This window comes from Caretta caretta, chromosome 18 (assembly GCF_965140235.1).
Source record: "Caretta caretta isolate rCarCar2 chromosome 18, rCarCar1.hap1, whole genome shotgun sequence".
Taxonomy (NCBI): Eukaryota; Metazoa; Chordata; order Testudines; family Cheloniidae; genus Caretta; species Caretta caretta.
Genome location: NC_134223.1, coordinates 17,319,566 through 17,337,659, shown reverse-complemented (window position 1 = coordinate 17,337,659; position 18,094 = coordinate 17,319,566). Strand labels below are relative to the sequence as shown.

At 49.6% G+C, this 18,094-nt stretch overlaps 1 protein-coding gene across 5 annotated transcripts in view; it reads right to left on the bottom strand.

The window, feature by feature from the left end:
• MMP23B (matrix metallopeptidase 23B) overlaps positions 1 to 18,094 on the bottom strand; it is a 42,530-nt gene that overhangs the window by 15,596 nt on the left and 8,840 nt on the right. For 2 of the 5 annotated variants that reach the window (XM_048825209.2, XM_048825210.2), the window contains exons 2-3: positions 8,569 to 8,745; positions 4,868 to 4,998 (exon numbers count right to left, since the gene is read on the bottom strand). In XM_048825209.2, the coding sequence (XP_048681166.2) occupies positions 4,868 to 4,998; positions 8,569 to 8,739 (302 nt within the window). In that variant the 5' untranslated portion in view covers positions 8,740 to 8,745. Of the gene's footprint in view, positions 1 to 4,867; positions 4,999 to 7,740; positions 8,205 to 8,568; positions 8,746 to 8,915; positions 9,553 to 18,094 lie in introns of those variants that run through there. The other 3 variants (XM_048825208.2, XM_048825212.2, XM_048825214.2) reach the window with 3 other exon arrangements.

Genomic DNA, 18,094 nt, shown 5'->3' with positions numbered 1-18,094 from the left:
GTTCTTGGGCGTCTGGGTGTGGAGGCTATGGAACTTGGGGAGGAGGGCGGTTGGTTACAGAGGGGCTGCAGTGGCAGTCTGTGCTCCAGCTGCCTTTGCTGCAGCTCAACCATACACTGGAGCATACTGGTTTGGTCCTGCAGCAGCCTCAGCATTGAATCCTGCCTCCTCTCATCACGCTGCCGCCACATTTGAGCTTCAGCCCTGTCTTCAGCCCGCCACTTACTCTCTTCAGCCCGCCACTTACTCTCTTCAGCCCGCCACCTCTCCTCCCGGTCATTTTGTGCTTTCCTGCACTCTGACATTATTTGCCTCCACGCATTCGTCTGTGCTCTGTCAGTGTGGGAGGACAGCATGAGCTCGGAGAACATTTCATCGCGAGTGCGTTTTTTTTTCTTTCTAAGCTTCACTAGCCTCTGGGAAGGAGAAGATCCTGTGATCATTGAAACACATGCAGCTGGTGGAGAAAAAAAAGGGACAGCGGTATTTAAAAAGACACATTTTATAAAACAGTGGCTACACTCTTTCAGGGTAAACCTTGCTGTTAACATTACATACATAGCACATGTGCTTTCGTTACAAGGTCGCATTTTGCCTCCTCCCACCGCGTGACTACCCCCTCAACCTTCCCCCCTCCCTGTGGCTAACAGCGGGGAACATTTCTGTTTAGCCACAGGCAAACAGCCCAGCAGGAATGGGCTCCTCTGAGTGTCCCCTGAAGAAAAGCACTCTATTTCAACCAGGTGACCATGAATTATATCTCTCTCTCCTGAGGATAAGACAGAGAGATAAAGAACAGATGTTGTTTGAATGCCAGCAAACATACACTGCAATGCTTTGTTCTACAATGATTCCCGAGTACGTGTTACTGGCCTGGAGTGGTAAAGTGTCCTACCATGAAGGACGCAATAAGGCTGCCCTCCCCAGAAACCTTTTGCAAAGGCTTTAGGACTACATCTAGGAGAACCGCAAATGCCAGGGCAAAGTAATCCTTTCACATGCTTGCTTTTAAACCATGTATAGTATTTTAAAAGGTACACTCACCAGAGGTCCCTTCTCCGCCTGCTGGGTCCAGGAGGCAGCCTTGGGTGGGTTCGGGGGGTACTGGCTCCAGGTCTAGGGTGAGAAACAGTTCCTGGCTGTCGGGAAAACCGGTTTCTCCGCTTGCTTGCTGTGAGCTATCTACAACCTCCTCCTCCTCCTCCTCATCTTCTTTGTCCCCAAAACCTGCTTCCGTATTGCCTCCATCTCCATTGAAGGAGTCAAACAACACGGCTGGGGTAGTGGTGGCTGAACCCCCTAAAATGGCATGCAGCTCATCATAGAAGCGGCATGTTTGGGGCTCTGACCCAGAGCGGCTGTTCGCCTCTCTGGTTTTCTGGTAGGCTTGCCTCAGCTCCTTCAGTTTCACGCGGCACTGCTTCGGGTCCCTGTTATGGCCTCTGTCCTTCATGCCCTGGGAGATTTTCACAAAGGTTTTGGCATTTCGAAAACTGGAACGGAGTTCTGATAGCACGGATTCCTCTCCCCAAACAGCGATCAGATCCCGTACCTCCCGTTCGGTCCATGCTGGAGCTCTTTTGCGATTCTGGGACTCCATCATGGTCACCTGTGCTGATGAGCTCTGCCTGGTCACCTGCAGCTTTCCACGCTGGCCAAACAGGAAATGAGATTCAAAAGTTCGCGGTTCTTTTCCTGTCTACCTGGCCAGTGCATCTGAGTTGAGAGTGCTGTCCAGAGCGGTCATAATGGAGCACTCTGGGATAGCTCCCGGAGGCCAATACCATCGAATTGTGTCCACAGTACCCCAAATTCGAGCCGGCAACGTCGATTTAAGCGCTAATCCACTTGTCAGGGGTGGAGTAAGGAAATCGATTTTAAGAGCCCTTTAAGTCGAAATAAAGGGCTTCATTGTGTGGACGGGTGCAGGTTTACATCGATTTAACGCTGCTAAATTCGACCTAAAGTCCTAGTGTAGACCAGGGCACAGACTGGCTTTAGACAGATCCCAGACTATCCTCCTGCATCAACTGAAGGTTCCTGTACTGCTCACCTGGAAAGGTTCCCTTCTTAAAGAGTTTCACTGAACTAGACTATTGATCTAGTCCAAAGCCCATTGCAATCAGTGAAAACCTTTCCATTGACTTTATGGGTTCAGAGCAGGCCCTATTTGCAGAATAGCAGATAGTTTAATTAGGGTGATCAACTCTTTAATCTGTGTAATGAGGAGATACCACAATGCTCAGTGGGCAACATGAAGCCAACAAGTTAATGGCTCTTAATTTTTGCCCATGCTACAGCAGGCTCTGGCTTTTCACTGCTCTGCTCAGGGGCTGAAGGGAGCCGGGGCATTTGTGCTGTTCTGCAGCATCCCTGGTTATTTGTCTGGGCTGGTGGCCGGCACTGATCTCTGCTGTCCATTTGGAAGGACTGGCCAGCAGCTCACCACCACTGACTGGACAAGGTGACAATGACAATTGTGCACGTAGGACAGTCTACGACCCCAAGAGCCAGGCTGTGGGGAAAAGGACCCCACAATGGCTGCTGGGGGATTTGACCTAGTGCTGACTGGGATGGTTCAGTGGGTGCTGGGGAGAAGGGGAACATGGGACAAGTTGCAGTGAGACAGCTATGTGGCTGAAGGAGCGAGATGGAACTGCTACCCAGGGAAACCAGGGAGTGGCACTACTAGACTGAGCAGGGAGTGCCAGTCTGTGCCTGCTGCTCACACTGAAATGTCCACTCGACCCCTTTCTCAGTGCCTCAGGAACTCCCATTCCGTAGCTCCTGTGTAGGTGAAAGGGGCTGGTTGAGAGCCACAGGCAGCTAGAGCCCCACTCCTCTCCGCTGCCTACATCAAATTAATGCAAATATAACTGGATCCTCCTTCCTTTCTTGTTTATTGGTTTAGAGACTTTCCCATCCATTTCAGTCCTGGTCTGGGAAGCCTCCCAGCTGGAGCAAGACTCTCCCTGCCCCAAAACAACCCTCCTCCTAATGCAGAGTGGAGGCTATGACAGGCATTCCCTGCTGCCAGAGGCCACTTTCAGGTCTCTGAGACTAATCTGGTTAGACCTGCATCTGCTAAGCAGCTGCTGCCTTGGCAAATCACTTCAGAGAGGGCTTGCTGTACTTTAAAGGACTGGCCAGATGGGGGGGGGGGGGGGGTGTATCATAAAGGGGTGGTTGTCACCACATATTACACTGAATAAACTTTTAACTGACTTAGGAGTTCCCAGAAGGGTGCCCTCCCCTCTCAGCCAGGATGTTAACAAGGGACCTTTCTTCAGCAACACCTGAGGACTCCTGCCAAGGCTGAGGTACAAACCACATCCAGATCCCTGGCCTGCTGCCTGAGGTTCACCAGAATGGCATGGTCACACCTACCAGGCCTCAGCTGGCTCTGGAGGGATTCCCCAGGCACACTCGCTGCACTGTGCTTGCTGTGTCTACACTCCTGCTAACGTACGTGAGAAACATTCAACAGACCCCCACCATCCAGCACGTCTGCTTACTGCTCCTCAGCATCCCAAAGAGGCAAAGCATCCGTCAGGACATCAATGCCATTGTCCATCATGGTTGGCCTGCCTCACTGATGGGCACACATTGGCAGGCCAGAAGCTATTCATCCATTGGTGATTTCAGGGGGTGTTTTGCCTAAGGGCTGAACACTTCGCAATTTCAGTTATTGCAGTGAGGCCAGAAAGTAACAAAAAAGGGCTAGATCCTCAGGTGGTGTCATTCAGCACAACTTTGGAGCTATGTCAGCTCACACCAGCAGAGGAGCTGGCCTATAGATTTAGGATTGTGTCATTCCAGAGAGCATTGTTTTGACTCAAGTTTGGGGTGTGCTCTCCTGTTGGAGTCTATATGACACATATTGTGCAGCGCACACAAGGCCATTTTCTCTGTTGCAACCTGGTGCATCACCACCAAGTTCAAGGACTTGCACCAGCTTATACTAGTGGTGAATTAGGTTCCTTATTATCTTTTGGTTCCACAGATACTTGGTCTTTGAGCTATTGGCAGAAGCAGCCTGCTTATTTCACAAAGGAAAATGCCATCATCATTGTACATTCATATCGCTCCACCCCCTCCAGAACAGATCATCACTCCCTTTACAGCTACAACGTGTCACCAATGTACAGCCACTTCTGAAGCAGCCAGCTGGCACACAATATTCTGGACAGTCATGTTTGTGGGTAGGAAATTTGGCCATTGATATTGAGTTGAACCCTCCATTCTTATGAGAAGTGCCAGGTAATTCTACCATCCTATGAAACCTTGGTTTTTAGGATCTAATCTGAAAGATAACGTTCAACTTCTGCCACAAGCTCAGAGTTTTCGTGCTGGACTAACTCTGCTCCCATTGAAGACACGGAGAATTTTACAGACAACTTCACGGAGAGCAGTTCAGCCAGTGCTGAGCCCACCCAGAGTGAACTAGGACCAAATATATTTACCTTGGAGGGGTGAATGGACCACACGATGGAGTCAAAGGGAATTGTAGGGGTGTCAACCCGGAATTCATCCCAGATCAGCACCAAATCCAGTAGAAACCTGTAGGTTTCTGCAGATGTTAGCAAGCATCATACCATGAATGGCATACCATGCATTGGTTCCTTATATAATGAGTCTTGCTCGGAGCATGATCTGTGCAACCCATGGGAGAGACCTAGCAGTATTTGTATGAAGAGAGCCTACTCTAATGTGTGTCTGGATAACTAATTGTTCCCAGCTGTCCACTGCTCACAAGCAGTTCAATTAGCACAAGGATCCACAGCTGGAAAACGTACGTGTCAAATGCAGGAAGGCACAAAGCAAACATTGCAGACCCGGCACAGGCAGAGTTAACACATGTTCATACCTGTACGTCAGGTTGAAGTGGTCCCATTTCAGCTGCCCTGGTGTAAGTGTGTATCGTTTTCTCCGTGTACGGGGTAGGTGTGGGAGAGCTGGGGCACTCACCCCCCAAAAGCCAGGCGATATGGCATCTTCCTTAAAAGACAAACAGGAGGTTAAAGGAGTTGGAGCCGCTCAAGCAGCATGTCTAAACCTGCCCATTTAAGGGCACTTGCATATGTTGGTACCTACTTGTGGGCCCCTGGGTGTCCCTCCCAAAACAGTAATGCTTCTGGTAGGACTGCAAAGCATTGACTGTCTGATGCTGCAATCTTCCTAAACTGTACCCCCAGTGAGGAGATCTGGTGAAAACCAACCTCCTCATCTTCCCCCCACCAACTCCCTCCTAGTGCCTGGGGCTGGGAATGTGTTTTAGGGAGTCCATTCATGTGTGGGAGTCTGCACTGTGTTAGCACAGAAAATACACAGCAAAATTTATCTTGACAGACTACTCAGAATGCTCTAAAGCAGAGGTGGGCAAACTATGGCTCACGGGCTGGCCGTCCTGCTCGGCCCCTGAGCTCCCAGCTGGGGAGGCTAGCCCCCGGCCCCTCCCCCCCACCCCTGCTCTAAAGGTTACTATGCAAGAAACCAGAGGGTGCAAAGCACCAGGAATGGCCAAAAGAGAGGAGTCCTCTCCTGGCAGGAGATGAACTAGATGGGAGCTCATCAGCCATTTCTGTCTCTGACATCTATTGGCTGGATTCTCTGGTCTGCTAATGCCAGTATAGAGTAGAAAGTCAGTGGAGAATTTCCTCTTAACCAGGAAACCCCACTGGGAAAGGTGGCTCCCACAACTATACCCCCAGACCCTGGAGTAAGGGGGTGTGTTGGGGGGAGTTCTTAGTGACAGAGGACAGGCAGGAAGGAAAGGGAGCAGAGTTTCACTGCTCCGGAGTCTAAGGGACCTTAGGTCAGTGGTGTAAGTTACTAGACCTGCCTCTGTACAGCCCTAACTTGTGCTGGGTGGCCCAGAATGAGTCAAAGCCTGAGAGTCTGTGGCCACAGGGATCGCAGCAGTTCCTGGAAAGTTCTCACTTCATTTTATTTTGCCAACTTTCTCTAGCATCATCCATGTGCGAGATGAAACACTGGGTGAATGAGTCAAACGGGCTCACATTTGTGCCGGGGTAGCTCTTTATGAAGTTGGATTGTGGACCTGAAACGCCCTGAAAGTAAACTGGAAGCATTGGAGACACTTTAAAAACAATAAAAGCAATCCCTTTAGTTTGCTGCTGTCCCCAACTTTATTGGATTAGGCAAGAGGCCTGCCTGGCTCTTTTGAGTTCTCCTGGCAGACAGGGAAAGGACGAGGTGTGACACTGATCCCTGAAGGCTACCTTCTACTAACTCTGCCTCCTATGCTCAGGATTAATGTACTGTGTATTTACTGTATGTCTTTGCTCCAAGGATGTCAAAACAATAATAATACAATATATTAGCAATACGACTAATAATTCTCAAACGTGGCTTAATTAAGCCTCACAACACCCCCGTGTAGAAGGCAAGAATTATCTTCACTTTACACATGAAGGAGCCGAGGCCCAGAGAAGTGAAACAACAGACCCAAGGTCACACAACAAGTTAGGGGCAGCGTCAAGATAGAACCCAAACATGCTGTCTACCAGCCCACGCTCTAGTTACCAGACAGCACGGCCTGCCCCTTAGCTAACATTGCCTGTCAAAAGGCCAAGAGACTCCACTGTAGCTGGGAACCTGAGTCTCTTCTGTGTCCACCAGCCAGGTCCACCAACTATAGGTTACCTGGCTTCTCCCCCTTGTCCCAACCTTAGGTTGAATCCTAACCTGGAAGCACCACTTGTCTTCACCGGGGAGACAGGCCTCACGCCAGCTCAGCTGTGGGTCTGACCCAGTTTTGTGACATGGATTCCTGTTCTCTGGGGAGTAACTGAAAACAACTGAATTCTTTAAATGTAAGGACTTCAAGGTTGCCTTGGTGCCCAGGGATTGGTCAGTGCTGGGCATAGGACACCAGAGCAGGTGGACCGGGGGATAACAACTAATCAGGTACTTTTTGCTCTTCTGCAGCACCTTTGATCCAAGAATTTCAAAGCAGGTCACATATGACAATGAATTAAGCAAGTCCTACGTGCTTGGGTTTTGCCTTAGCTGCTTTTCTTAAGGCAGGAGCAATCCCACTGGCCTTAGTGGTGCCCATTCTCAGTTACGGTAGGGCCCTTTTATGCCGCTCTGGCAATGTAAGGCAGCCATAAAAATGGGTAGAAACAGCTCCCTGGGAATACCCTGAACAGGGGGCCACCTCAGTTGGTGCAGAGCTGGTATCTTGACTCCATCCCTGCCCTGCTCCCAGTCCCTGGGTGTCAGAGCAAACCGGATGTGCAGCAAGGGGACATGATGCTATTGTCTATTTCTCAGGGCTCATGGGAAGCACAGCGTACATTAAAGCAACCCTGAAGCTGCTCTGACTGACATCAGGGGCTGGGCACTGACCCAGGATAAAAGGAGTTTAAAAATGTGGTTTAAAGCCACGTTGTCCTCCCCAGCTCTAGCTTCGTAACAGAGTAAGGGAGAATCAGACCCAGCGGAGGTAACTTAAGCCTGTTGGGAATGTTCTGACCTGGGCTGCCATTCAGCCCATTGTACAGATGGGGCCCACCTGAGTTAAGCCTTCAAATACCCAGAGGTTTTGAGGGTGTTCAGATCCAGGCATTTGATTCAGGACTATCTTTACTCATTATAATGGAGTCCAAGACACACAAAGATAGCATGAATGTGTACACCTATTTCACACTACCCACCCACCCTCTTACAATTATTGCAGAGTCTGTTTGTCCATATTTGTCTAAACTAATTTACCGCATAGAGTTGCAGAGACTTTAGTTCTTTCCCGTTTATCTCTGTCCGATTCATAGAGTCCCATTTCCATGAGTGAAGCTCTAGTGCAGCTAGATAGCTTAGAACCACCACTGCCAGCCAATGATCCATACGAACAGGAGAGGAAGCAAGAGAGACTTTTCATGATGGGACATAAGCAGCAAAATCAAATTGGCTACTGGGAGCCCCCTCATCTTTGCCTTAGTTCCCCAGGAATCCCAGTTTGCTTCGGAAGACCTTGCTAATGGATGCCCCTAGAATAAGAATAATTTATCACAGCAGCAGCTACTGGGTTCTGTGGGTCCAGCACTACTTTGGGGACCCTCTGATCTCGCAATAGCCCTCTCCGCGGAGTTCCCAGTAGAGAGAGAGCTCTGCTGATTCAGCTGCTACAAGGCTGGGATATGCATGAGCCACATCACACTGGGCTGGGAGAGCTGAGTTCTCAGGCTACTTGCTCTCTCTCCCAAATTGAAGAGTTTTTCCACATGCCAAGTTGTGGGACAGAAACACCAAGAGATTTAGATAATTTACTGGTTGGATATAGCAAAGAAAATGTCTGTCATATCAATAGAAGTCTGGAATCAGCCTCTAACCCTAATCTTCAGGTTCTTCCCTTTCAGATCCTTTTGCAGAAAGGGACTCACTAGATACAAACAGATACTGGAGTTGACAAGCCAGCGATAAAGGAGTTTCTAGCTAACTTAGGTCACCGTTGCATTACACACACTCACACTCTCTCTCTCTCTCTCTCTCTCTCCATATTTTGTATCCCATTCCAAGCATTTGAGAATTTGATCCCATCCCTACCTGAGATTTCTGAGCTGCAGCTCCAACTGGATCTTTCAGAGTAGCCAACAAAGCCACCAGAGGGAAAAGGTATAAAAATCCCACAATGTATTTATATCTACCACACTTCTCTTCGTCAGATGAAAGAGAGCCCTTGATTCTGTCTGCAGAAAGTCCTTCCATTTGATCCATGTCTGCCTTTAATTAAAAAAAGGGGGGAGGGAGAAAATAATCAATTTCTGGACTGTATTTGTGACCCCCCTGCTCGCAGTTGCATCTGGAGCATTTGCGAGGAGCCCTACAGTCAAAATTTGTGTGGAACCACCACCAGCCTTTCAAAAAGCAATTTAAAAAAATGCAGACTTTACATTAAGCCGCTTTCCAATGTGCTAGGGATTATATTAGCCCCTGCCAAGAAGTATCATGTTACTTGAGCTGAAAGTTAGGGCTGGAGGAGGAACCAGCAAAGTGAAGCAAGCTGGGATGAACATGAACTCCTTCATTTGACTGGCTGAGTGTCAGCATGGGACAAATCTGTAGTTGTCAGCTTTATGTAATAAAAAAGGGGAGGGGAAGAAAAAGGAATCCAGAAGCCAGCATCATGCCTTGGGAACGGTTCATGAGGGATACTTCACGGTAGAAGAGCGGTCATTTGCCAGAGGCCATTGACAGGAGCAGAATGAAAAATGCAACTGTGGGCTGAAAGCAGCAAAAGCCTTTTTGCTTTGAAGATTTTGGTCAGTTTACAAAAGCTTAGATGAAGTTAAACATCAACTCACTCCTTACTGGAAATGGGCAAGAGAGTCCTAAAGGACCCCGTTGTGTTTTGGTTTGGGGAGTAAAGTGCTCAGTGATCTGGGACTGAGACACAGAGATCAAGCTTTCCAGAAGCGAGTGGCAGTTTTGGGTGCCTTAACTTATTTTAAGAGTCTCGACTGGGGACTCCAAAGGGCCTGGTTTTAAGAGGGAGGGGGCTTGGCATGCCCTGAACAATCAGGCCCCTTTAATGCACCAAATCAAAATCACTAGTTGCTACTGAAAGTCCTAGCCAGAAATTCTCTCATCTTGTGCTTGTGATTTTTTGGCCTTTCCGGCCAGCACAGCCTTTCAGGATTAGATGTTTGATAACAAGAGGCTATGAACTGACATCACTGTGCTATCTGGTTACAGCCAGGCATGTGAGACGCAGGACTTTGCAATTCTCCTGCTTTCCCAAGAGGGTAAATGCTCACTGCCAGCTAGTGTTTTAAAAAAAAAAAATCCAAAGTGACATTTGAAAGCCTCAGAAAGTGGATGATTTCTGCACTTTGATGTGTCTTTACAAACGATCTCATTTGAGACAAAAAAAATCCCTTAGTTCATAACCAAAACTATTACCGGTTGGAAGTTCACATGCTTCCAGTGCGGAATTGGTCACTTCCTGGGAATTTAGTGAAAAATTACGTTTCTGGGATTTTGAAATGTCCTGGAACAAGTTAAAAAAACGGTTGCATGAAATTTTACAAACATTTTCCCCTCACTGTTACGCCATGGCCTCTTTGAGGCAGCAGTACCTTTCACAGAGGGACTAGAACTGGAATAAGGGTGGGTGGGGGGTCAGATTGCATGGCGCATAGGGAGGAAGTAGCCAGTGCAGGGGGCAGCACGGGAGAAGGTAGGGTAGGAAAGGGCGGTTAGAATTGAAGGAGGAGGAAGACGAGCAGGCAGTGAGAGCAGAGACCTAGCCGGGGCAAAGCCTTGAAGGCAAGGAAGAGCTAGAACTGCAATGGGCACTTGGTCTGTGGGCTCGGACTCGTGGTGCTTGTCCAGCGAGGGTATTTCTACAAAGCAGCTGGGAGGGGCAGTTCCCCGCATGGGCTGTGATCCCTGGTCAAGCGAGCAATGCGAGCAGCAGCAGCGTGGCTGCCTGAATACACGCCTCGGGCGGTGGGCTAGCCCAAGCCACCACCCGTGCGGCAACAGCCACTCGCACTACAGCTTGAGCAGAGCTCGTCCAGGTGCGTCTACCCGTGCTGGGAACTACACCCCTCTGGTCCTGTCTGTGCTACAGCCGAGAAGTACTGACGCAAATGAAAAACCCCGCTAGCGAACACGGCCGGAGGGACGTTCACTTCACTAGCGTATGCGTGCCACCACCACGGCCCAGCGTGTCAGCCCTTTGTCAGGCCAGTAAGCACCAACAATGCAAGAAGTGTCTCAACTTGATATTCATCTGTACAGGTACATCTGCGGCTCCCACCACCGGAATACTGAGTACCTCACACTCTATTGTATTTATCCTCCACACCCTGGTGAGCGCGGGCAGCGTCAGCATCCCCATTTTACTGATGGGACACTGAGGCACAAAGAGACTAACCTCTCTGACATGCCAAAGGTCACAGTCTGTGGCACAGCTGGGACTTGAACCCCAGTCTTCTGAGTCCCAGGCTGAGTTCCAAGACCACATAGGTATAAGTCTGCAAAAGCTGAATTCAGAACCCAAACACCCGCCACGTCTGGAAGAGTTGGAGGCTTGCTTTGGCCTGCTCTAGAAAATTATAGGGTTATCTGCAAAATATGGATTGGGTTCAGATTCCAAACAATAGCAAAGTTTGGATGGAGGGTTCTGATTCTGGACCCACTTCTCTTCTGAATGGACTATGAATCAGCTGATAAAGGAGCCTGCTGGAGGCTCCAATTGCTGCACTATATCGGTTATTCAAGAGGCTACTGAAGTTTAATACAGCGAAGGCCTTTGACCTGAGTTGACAGAGACCATCTGACACATTCTGGATATGAGCAGAAATCTTGTTACTTTTTAGCCCCGCCCAGTCTGACCCCAAGCGGGTCACTGGGAAACTGGCTGCTGAGAAGTTACAGGAGCTCAGGGGTGTTTAGTGTCACACACTCCTCTCTGAAGGGGAAAGGGAAGGAAATGGTTCTCCTGGATGGGAAGTGGGCGACCAAGATCTTCAAACCAGAGTGGTTCTTGGAAAGCAGGCGTCTCTCCTTTCTCACTGTGTGGGTAGGCGCTGCGACCATCAGCACAGGAACTCGCCTCCCTGTGTGCAATTCCAACCAGCTGCTGGCTGCAGGATCCTTTAGAACTTTTTAAACCAAATACTTGCTTAGAAAAATCAGCTCAACAACCTGGCCAAGACAAACCTCAGCTACTTTGGCAGTGAGAGCAGGGCCTGAAGGGTCAGCTGAGGAAAGTTCTGATGCTGGGCTATTCACAGGTTTTATTTGGATGCTCACAGAGCTGTAAGGGATACATAATCTTAACCGAGTGAGCACCTAGTATCCCGGAGAAAGTCACCGTCACATCTGGGTCCTTTAGTGGACTTCGGAAAGTGGTAGTTCTTAGTAAAGGTGTATCTGTCTCAATGGCTTCTCACATGCAGCCCTCAATGGACTCGTACCTTCCCCACAGCCTGCCACTCGCGCTTTGCTCTCACATCCTGCTGCCCAGCTCTCAAGATTCCCTTCTGGGGGGCAGTGCAGACTTCAAGACTCCCGAGTTTCATTCCCAGCTCTTCCAAAGGCTCCCTGCAACACCTCGGATAAGACACTTAGCCCCTCTGATTTTGCACCCCCACTTGCAGAGCAGAGATGAAAATACTTTCCTAGCTTCGTCAGGTGCTTTGAAATCCTGAGATGAAAGGGATTAGACAAGTGCAGAGTGCTGCTATGAATCCAACGCTCTATCCAATATAGATTTTAAATTCTCCTGTCTGGATATTTGGCTTGGATTATATGCCAGAATCGACAGTCCAGCTACATTTGGACAGAAAATATTCCTAGCAACACTGGCTTGCGTCTTCGCACACAGTTGTAACTGAAGTGGAACATGTTACAGTTGAGGGAAGCCATATGGGATGATGCGGGGATATAACCAACTTAAATGTATCTGCTAACTACACAGTGTTCTCTTCCCAGCAGTTAGCAGTGCTGACTGAGACCTGGATCTGATTTGAGGAGGCTGGTTCTCCCCAACAATCAGGGATGCATTTCCTAAGACACTTTGTGTGGTAAATATCACATGGGGGAAAGCTGCCTCCAAGTGGCTTTGACATACCCTAAGAGACTGACCTGTTCCAAAGAACTAAAATTATCACTTAGAGACCCCAAAATGTCAAGAATTGGGTTACTTTTGCATTTCCTTCGTTAAAGGAGCAAGGTTTCTATATTTGCTCTATTTTTTTCATCCCCAGCTGCTGGTGTATTTGGCTTGGAGCATTGCGTGGTTGTTCCGTGTATAATGCACAGTAAGTGGCTGCATTCCCAAGTCCAGCTTTTAGCTCATAAAATAAACATTTGCATTCACATGGATTATTGTTTGCATTTCCCTCTTCCCTTCATTTAGAATGGTTACATCACCATAGCATGGCCTCCCTCTGGACAGTTTCCACACAGATCTGGCTTTGCTACACGGGTCAAACTTTTAAGGGTAGAATTCACCCCTGTGCAACAGGCTAGCACAAGGGTTATGCACCACTCCTGTTCCAACAACAGAGGGCTTAAGAATGGTCTCATGTACGCACAGCACCTCACACAGTGGGAACCTGATAATGGTGGGGACCTATAAGCACTACTGGCCCTCTGCACAGGTGTGAATTTCACCCTAAACTAAACAGTGCCATGTGACAGATCAGGAGCCTGGAACTCCTTTTATGTCTCTACAGAACAAGTAGACCATGTGCAGTGGCAGGGCACACTTCCTTCATGTCACCCCTCCGCCGGTCCTCAGCTCTGTTCTGGAAGGCCCACCTTAGAAGTCAGAGGATAGGTCCGTCTTCATCCTCCATTCATGTCACCTTCGATGTCTCAGGGCATTGGCAGCGACCTTTCACCTCCAGGACACCAGTTCAAATCCAGCCCAGGGTGGTGGCAGCTGAACGGTATTTTCCATGCGTTGGCTGCTTGATGGCCCATCTGAAAACGGTTGTTGACTCTCAGTGGAGCTCTTGGTTCGCAGAGCAAAAGCTACCCTTACATTTGGGTAGCCCTGGAGGCATTCCTGCCTGGCTACTTCACTGCTGCCTGTGGCAAAGGCAGGAAAAACTTCTGCCTTGTAAACGGACTATGCAGTATAAAGGATTATTAATCTGCTGCAGCATTGGGAAACATCACAGTCCAACCTGAGACAAAGAATATCTGCCACCCCAGAGCTTCATCTCTCTCAATAGCACATTACTCCTTGTCATCAGCTTTTGCTTAAGCCTTACAGTTATTTCTAGAGGGGAAAACAAAAGAGAGAGAGATCTGCCGTTTAGAACATGAGCTGAAAACAAGGTCTTCCTCTAGCAGGCAAAGGAGATGGAATATTTTGCTAAAGGGTGGATTTGGAGCAGCAGCTCAGAAGCATCCACCATAGCCTGGCCCTACGAGGGCTTCAGCCACACCAGAAGCTCAGTGGTCGGTCAGCGACCGGCACTATGGGACTGAGAGGACGCAGCAACATTCACCAATGCATGAGGGGACAGTGTTGAAAAGGGGGCAGAAAACTGCTCACCAGACTCACCCTGTAGCAGATATTATTGCTGCTGTACTTTGGCCAGCTACATTAGTACTTGACCTGTAATTCTACCCGTGTATCAATCCAGTGTTACATTCACACTGAGGGAAGCAGTATGGTCCAGTGAGCACAGACCTGGTAATAAAGGAGACCTGGGTTTTGTTCTGAGTTCTGCCTCTGCGTGATTTGGGGCAAGTCATTTCACCTCACTGGGCCTCAGCTTTGCTCATCTGTAAAATAGGGAGAATGGGCCAGATTTCCCAGGGGGATGGCTGGCTATTGAGCACTTTGGAAATGCTGGCCCAATGACACGCTGCCACATTTGGGATAGGAATGGGGCAGGAGGGGAGGGAAGGGGAGGGACGGGACAAAGGAAAATGCCCGACACCTCTAAACAGTCAAGGAATCTTCGATGCTGGGAGGAAATGCTGTTGAAAGCCCAAAGATCTCAATGGGAAAGTAAAATACAAACAAACAGACAACAGGCATTAAAATCCCAGTCAGCAACAAATTGCTAGGATTTTCTTGGGTTGTTTCTTTTCGGGGGGAAGGGAGGGAGGAGTACTGTAGGACAATTTGCACCAGAATAAAAAGAAACAACATTCTTCCCCAGATAGTGGAAGATTCTGAAAAGGCAGAAGAACAAACATTGCTCATAACCGCTGAGAAGTCGGAAATGCAGATGGAGAAGAAAAAACAAAATGAAACAGCTGCCCTCAAAAGAGCTACTCAACAATTTCATCCATTTGTTCAGAGCATAAAAGCAATGGACAGTTAAGCCATCTGGCTAAGGGGATACAATAATAGGCTAGGTAGTGACTTTCAACTTCTGGTCACTGGATAGGGTCATCGTAATAACTGTGTATCATATTTACTTCTTGTATATTAGTCAGCCACTAAGTGTCTGTGTACCACATACAGACTTCTAGATAGGGTGTTGTCTCTGGTAAACAAGAGAGACAAAATTGGAACTCAAGCTCTGTGGTGGACCTGTTTGTGTGATGAGGCCATTTTCTTTAACAAATGCTCCCTGTTTAAGGATGACTGATTCCACACATCATGCTAGTCACCAAGAATCATTTGCCCTCTTATGCCTGGCTCAGAGCCTGGAATGAGTTTGGTGTTTCTTAATTTCAGTTTTTACTGGACAGGTGTCCTCGTTGTATCAGGGGAAATGGGATCCAGTGGTTACAGCATGAGACTACCTTGCAACCCTTTCCCCAACTGAAAAGTGAAATGTATCTGCTTCATTCACACTGGTGTTCTGGGTCTGATTTTGCAGGCACAAAGTGCTTGGCAATCAGGGATACCGTACCTCTGATGGACGAAGGGTCGGAGCAAAGCACAATGAGGCCAATGGAAAGCCTCCCATTAACCAACTTCAATGAGCTTTGGATCTGGCCCTTGAGAGGCTTCCAGGGCTGCTTTTTCCCCCCACCAGCACTAAATTCACATATTAAGAGCAAAGGGAGGGCTGTGTGTGGTGGGGAGATTCCCAGAAGGGCACTCTCAGAGGAAAGCTTAAAGAATGTCTGCCTGTCACGATATCAGCATCTTCTGATGAGCGGGGCAGGGGGAAAGGCTGAGAAATAAAGCAGGCTTTGTACTCCACTGGAAATAATGAAAGCCATTTACAGAGCTCTTACAGACATTTGTGAACCAGCTGTTAGCCCAGGAGCTAGGTCAATGCAAAGGCACAGGTGGCTGTTCTCGTTTAGAGAGATTCCATCCAGTCCTGCTTTATACTGGTGCTTGGGGTCTATGTCAGGGAATCGCACCGATGTAATTGTAGTCACGCTGGTGTGAATTCTCCTAGTCTACTCTAGACAAGCCCCAAGGATCAGGTATTCCAAGTATCAATATAATAAAGCCAACCCTATTTAACACATGCTCCTGCAGGTTTTAATGGTGTTTCCAGGGCAGGAATCTCTTGACCATGCAGAGAGTTTTTCCATTCTATAAAACTGGAATTTCTTACAGGCTCTTTGACAACACCATGACCACTGCGAAGCACCTCCACTGCCTTTAAATTAACATTATTGCTTGTCTGCATTAGGTGTTTGCCCTGGGGCAGCAACACTGAAATGGGGGCAAATCCTCTGAGTCTACAAGGCCTTAGAAGAGGCAGGAGGAATCGGAATGAGATTGTGTCCTCTTGCTGCCCAGAATGGAGGCAGGTTTGCAGAAATGACTTTCCGTGCAAGACCAGCTGCACAAAAACTGCAAACAAAATCAGTTGCCAATTCAAATACCAGGCTCCCAGCTGGATGAGAATAGGATTTGCCAGGAAAAATAGAAGAGCACGCACAAAAATACTAACTCAGCCACTTTCCTCCTGCAGGATTTCTTGAGGCACTTACCCTCAAAGTGAGAGTTGCGGGGGCTAGAGCAATGACAGGGGTTGTTCTGAGGACTCTTCTGTGGTTTTGTCACTGGGTACTCTACTCACCGCTCAGTGGTGCCCCCTTCTGGCGCTTCCAGGGATTAGTTCCACCTGGTTCAGCGCCCCCTTTCTTCTCTTCCACCATTGCAGCTCCCCCCCAGCTCACGGAGTCGCAGTACAGCTGCTTCATGACTTGGGCCCTCCAGCCAGGTCACACCTTGATTTCCCCTTTGGGCTGGGCGGGAGTGGAGGCGGGCAGGACTCTCAAAGTCTCTCAGCACCAGCAGAGTTGGGCAATCCTCAGCCCACTGCCCTGACTACATCACTCCAGCAGGGAGTCAGGCAGCTGCCCCATTCACTGCCCCAAGCAATGCCACTCTGCAGGGGATGGCAGGGGAACCGAGGCCCACTGTCTACTCTGGGTTCCAGTCCAGGGCCCCATTGTGAGCAGTTAAGGCCTGGGACTGCACCACCCTTACTGCTCTCTTCCCTGGGGACTGCTTCCTACCATGCTTCTTTTCCCAGCCTTCCTAGTCAGCCCCTTCTCCCTCAGGCCTACGAGATCATAGAATCATAGAATATAAGGGTTGGAAGGGACCCCAGAAGGTCATCTAGTCCAACCCCCTGCTCAAAGCAGGACCAATTCCCAGTTAAATCATCCCAGCCAGGGCTTTGGGTTCCTTCCTATCCCCTTTTCTCAGGGGTTCCTACCTCCCCTTCCTTCTCCCTTTCCTCAGGGACAGAGACTGCAGGTTTCCTCCCTGCCATGCCCCTCGCACGGTCTCCAGCCTCCTGGCTTTATAGAAACACTTCCTGTCCCCTCACAGGTGAGCCTTCTTCTAATTAGTGCCTTCCACACAGCCTAAATCTCCCCCCTTTGCAGCTTAATTGACTGATTGGGCCCTCCTGGCCTAATTCAACTCTTTTTTTTGATACACTCCATCACTAGGGTTGCCAACCCCCCAGGTTTCCCCAGGAGTCTCCCAGAATCAGGCCCTATCTCCTGGAGGCTACTGAAGCCAAACTGGGAGATTTTAGGTGCTGAAAGTCCAGCGGCGCAGAACAGCTAAGGCAGGCTCCCTACCCGGCCTGGCCCCACACCACTGCCGGAAGTGTCTGGCATGTCCCTGCGGCCCCTGGGACGGTCCCAGGAGTCTCCGTGCGCTGCCCATGCCCCGACTCCATGGCTCCCATTGGCCGGGAATTGTGGCCAATGGGAGCTGCAGGGGTGGTGCTTGCGGGTGGGGGCGGCACATGGAGCCTCCTGCCCCCCACCCAGGGGCTTCAGGGACATGCCAGCTGCTTGGAGCAGCGTGGGGCCAGGGCAGGCTGGGAGCCTGCACCCCGCACCCTCTCCTGCACTCTAGCCCTCTACACCAGCCCAGAGCCCCCTCCTGCACCCAAACTCCCTCCCAGAGCCCACACCCCCTACCACACCCCAATCCCTTGCCCCAGTCCTGAGCCCCCCCACCCAAACTCCCTCCCAGAGATTGTACCCTGCACCCCCTCCTGCACCACAACCCCCTGCTGCAGGCTCAACCCAGAGCCCCCTCCCACACTCTGAACTCCTGGGCCCCACATCCCCTCCCGAACCCCACCCCCTGCCCCAGGCTCAGCCTGTAGCCCCCTCCCACACACTGAGCCCCTGGGCCCCACACGCCCTCCTG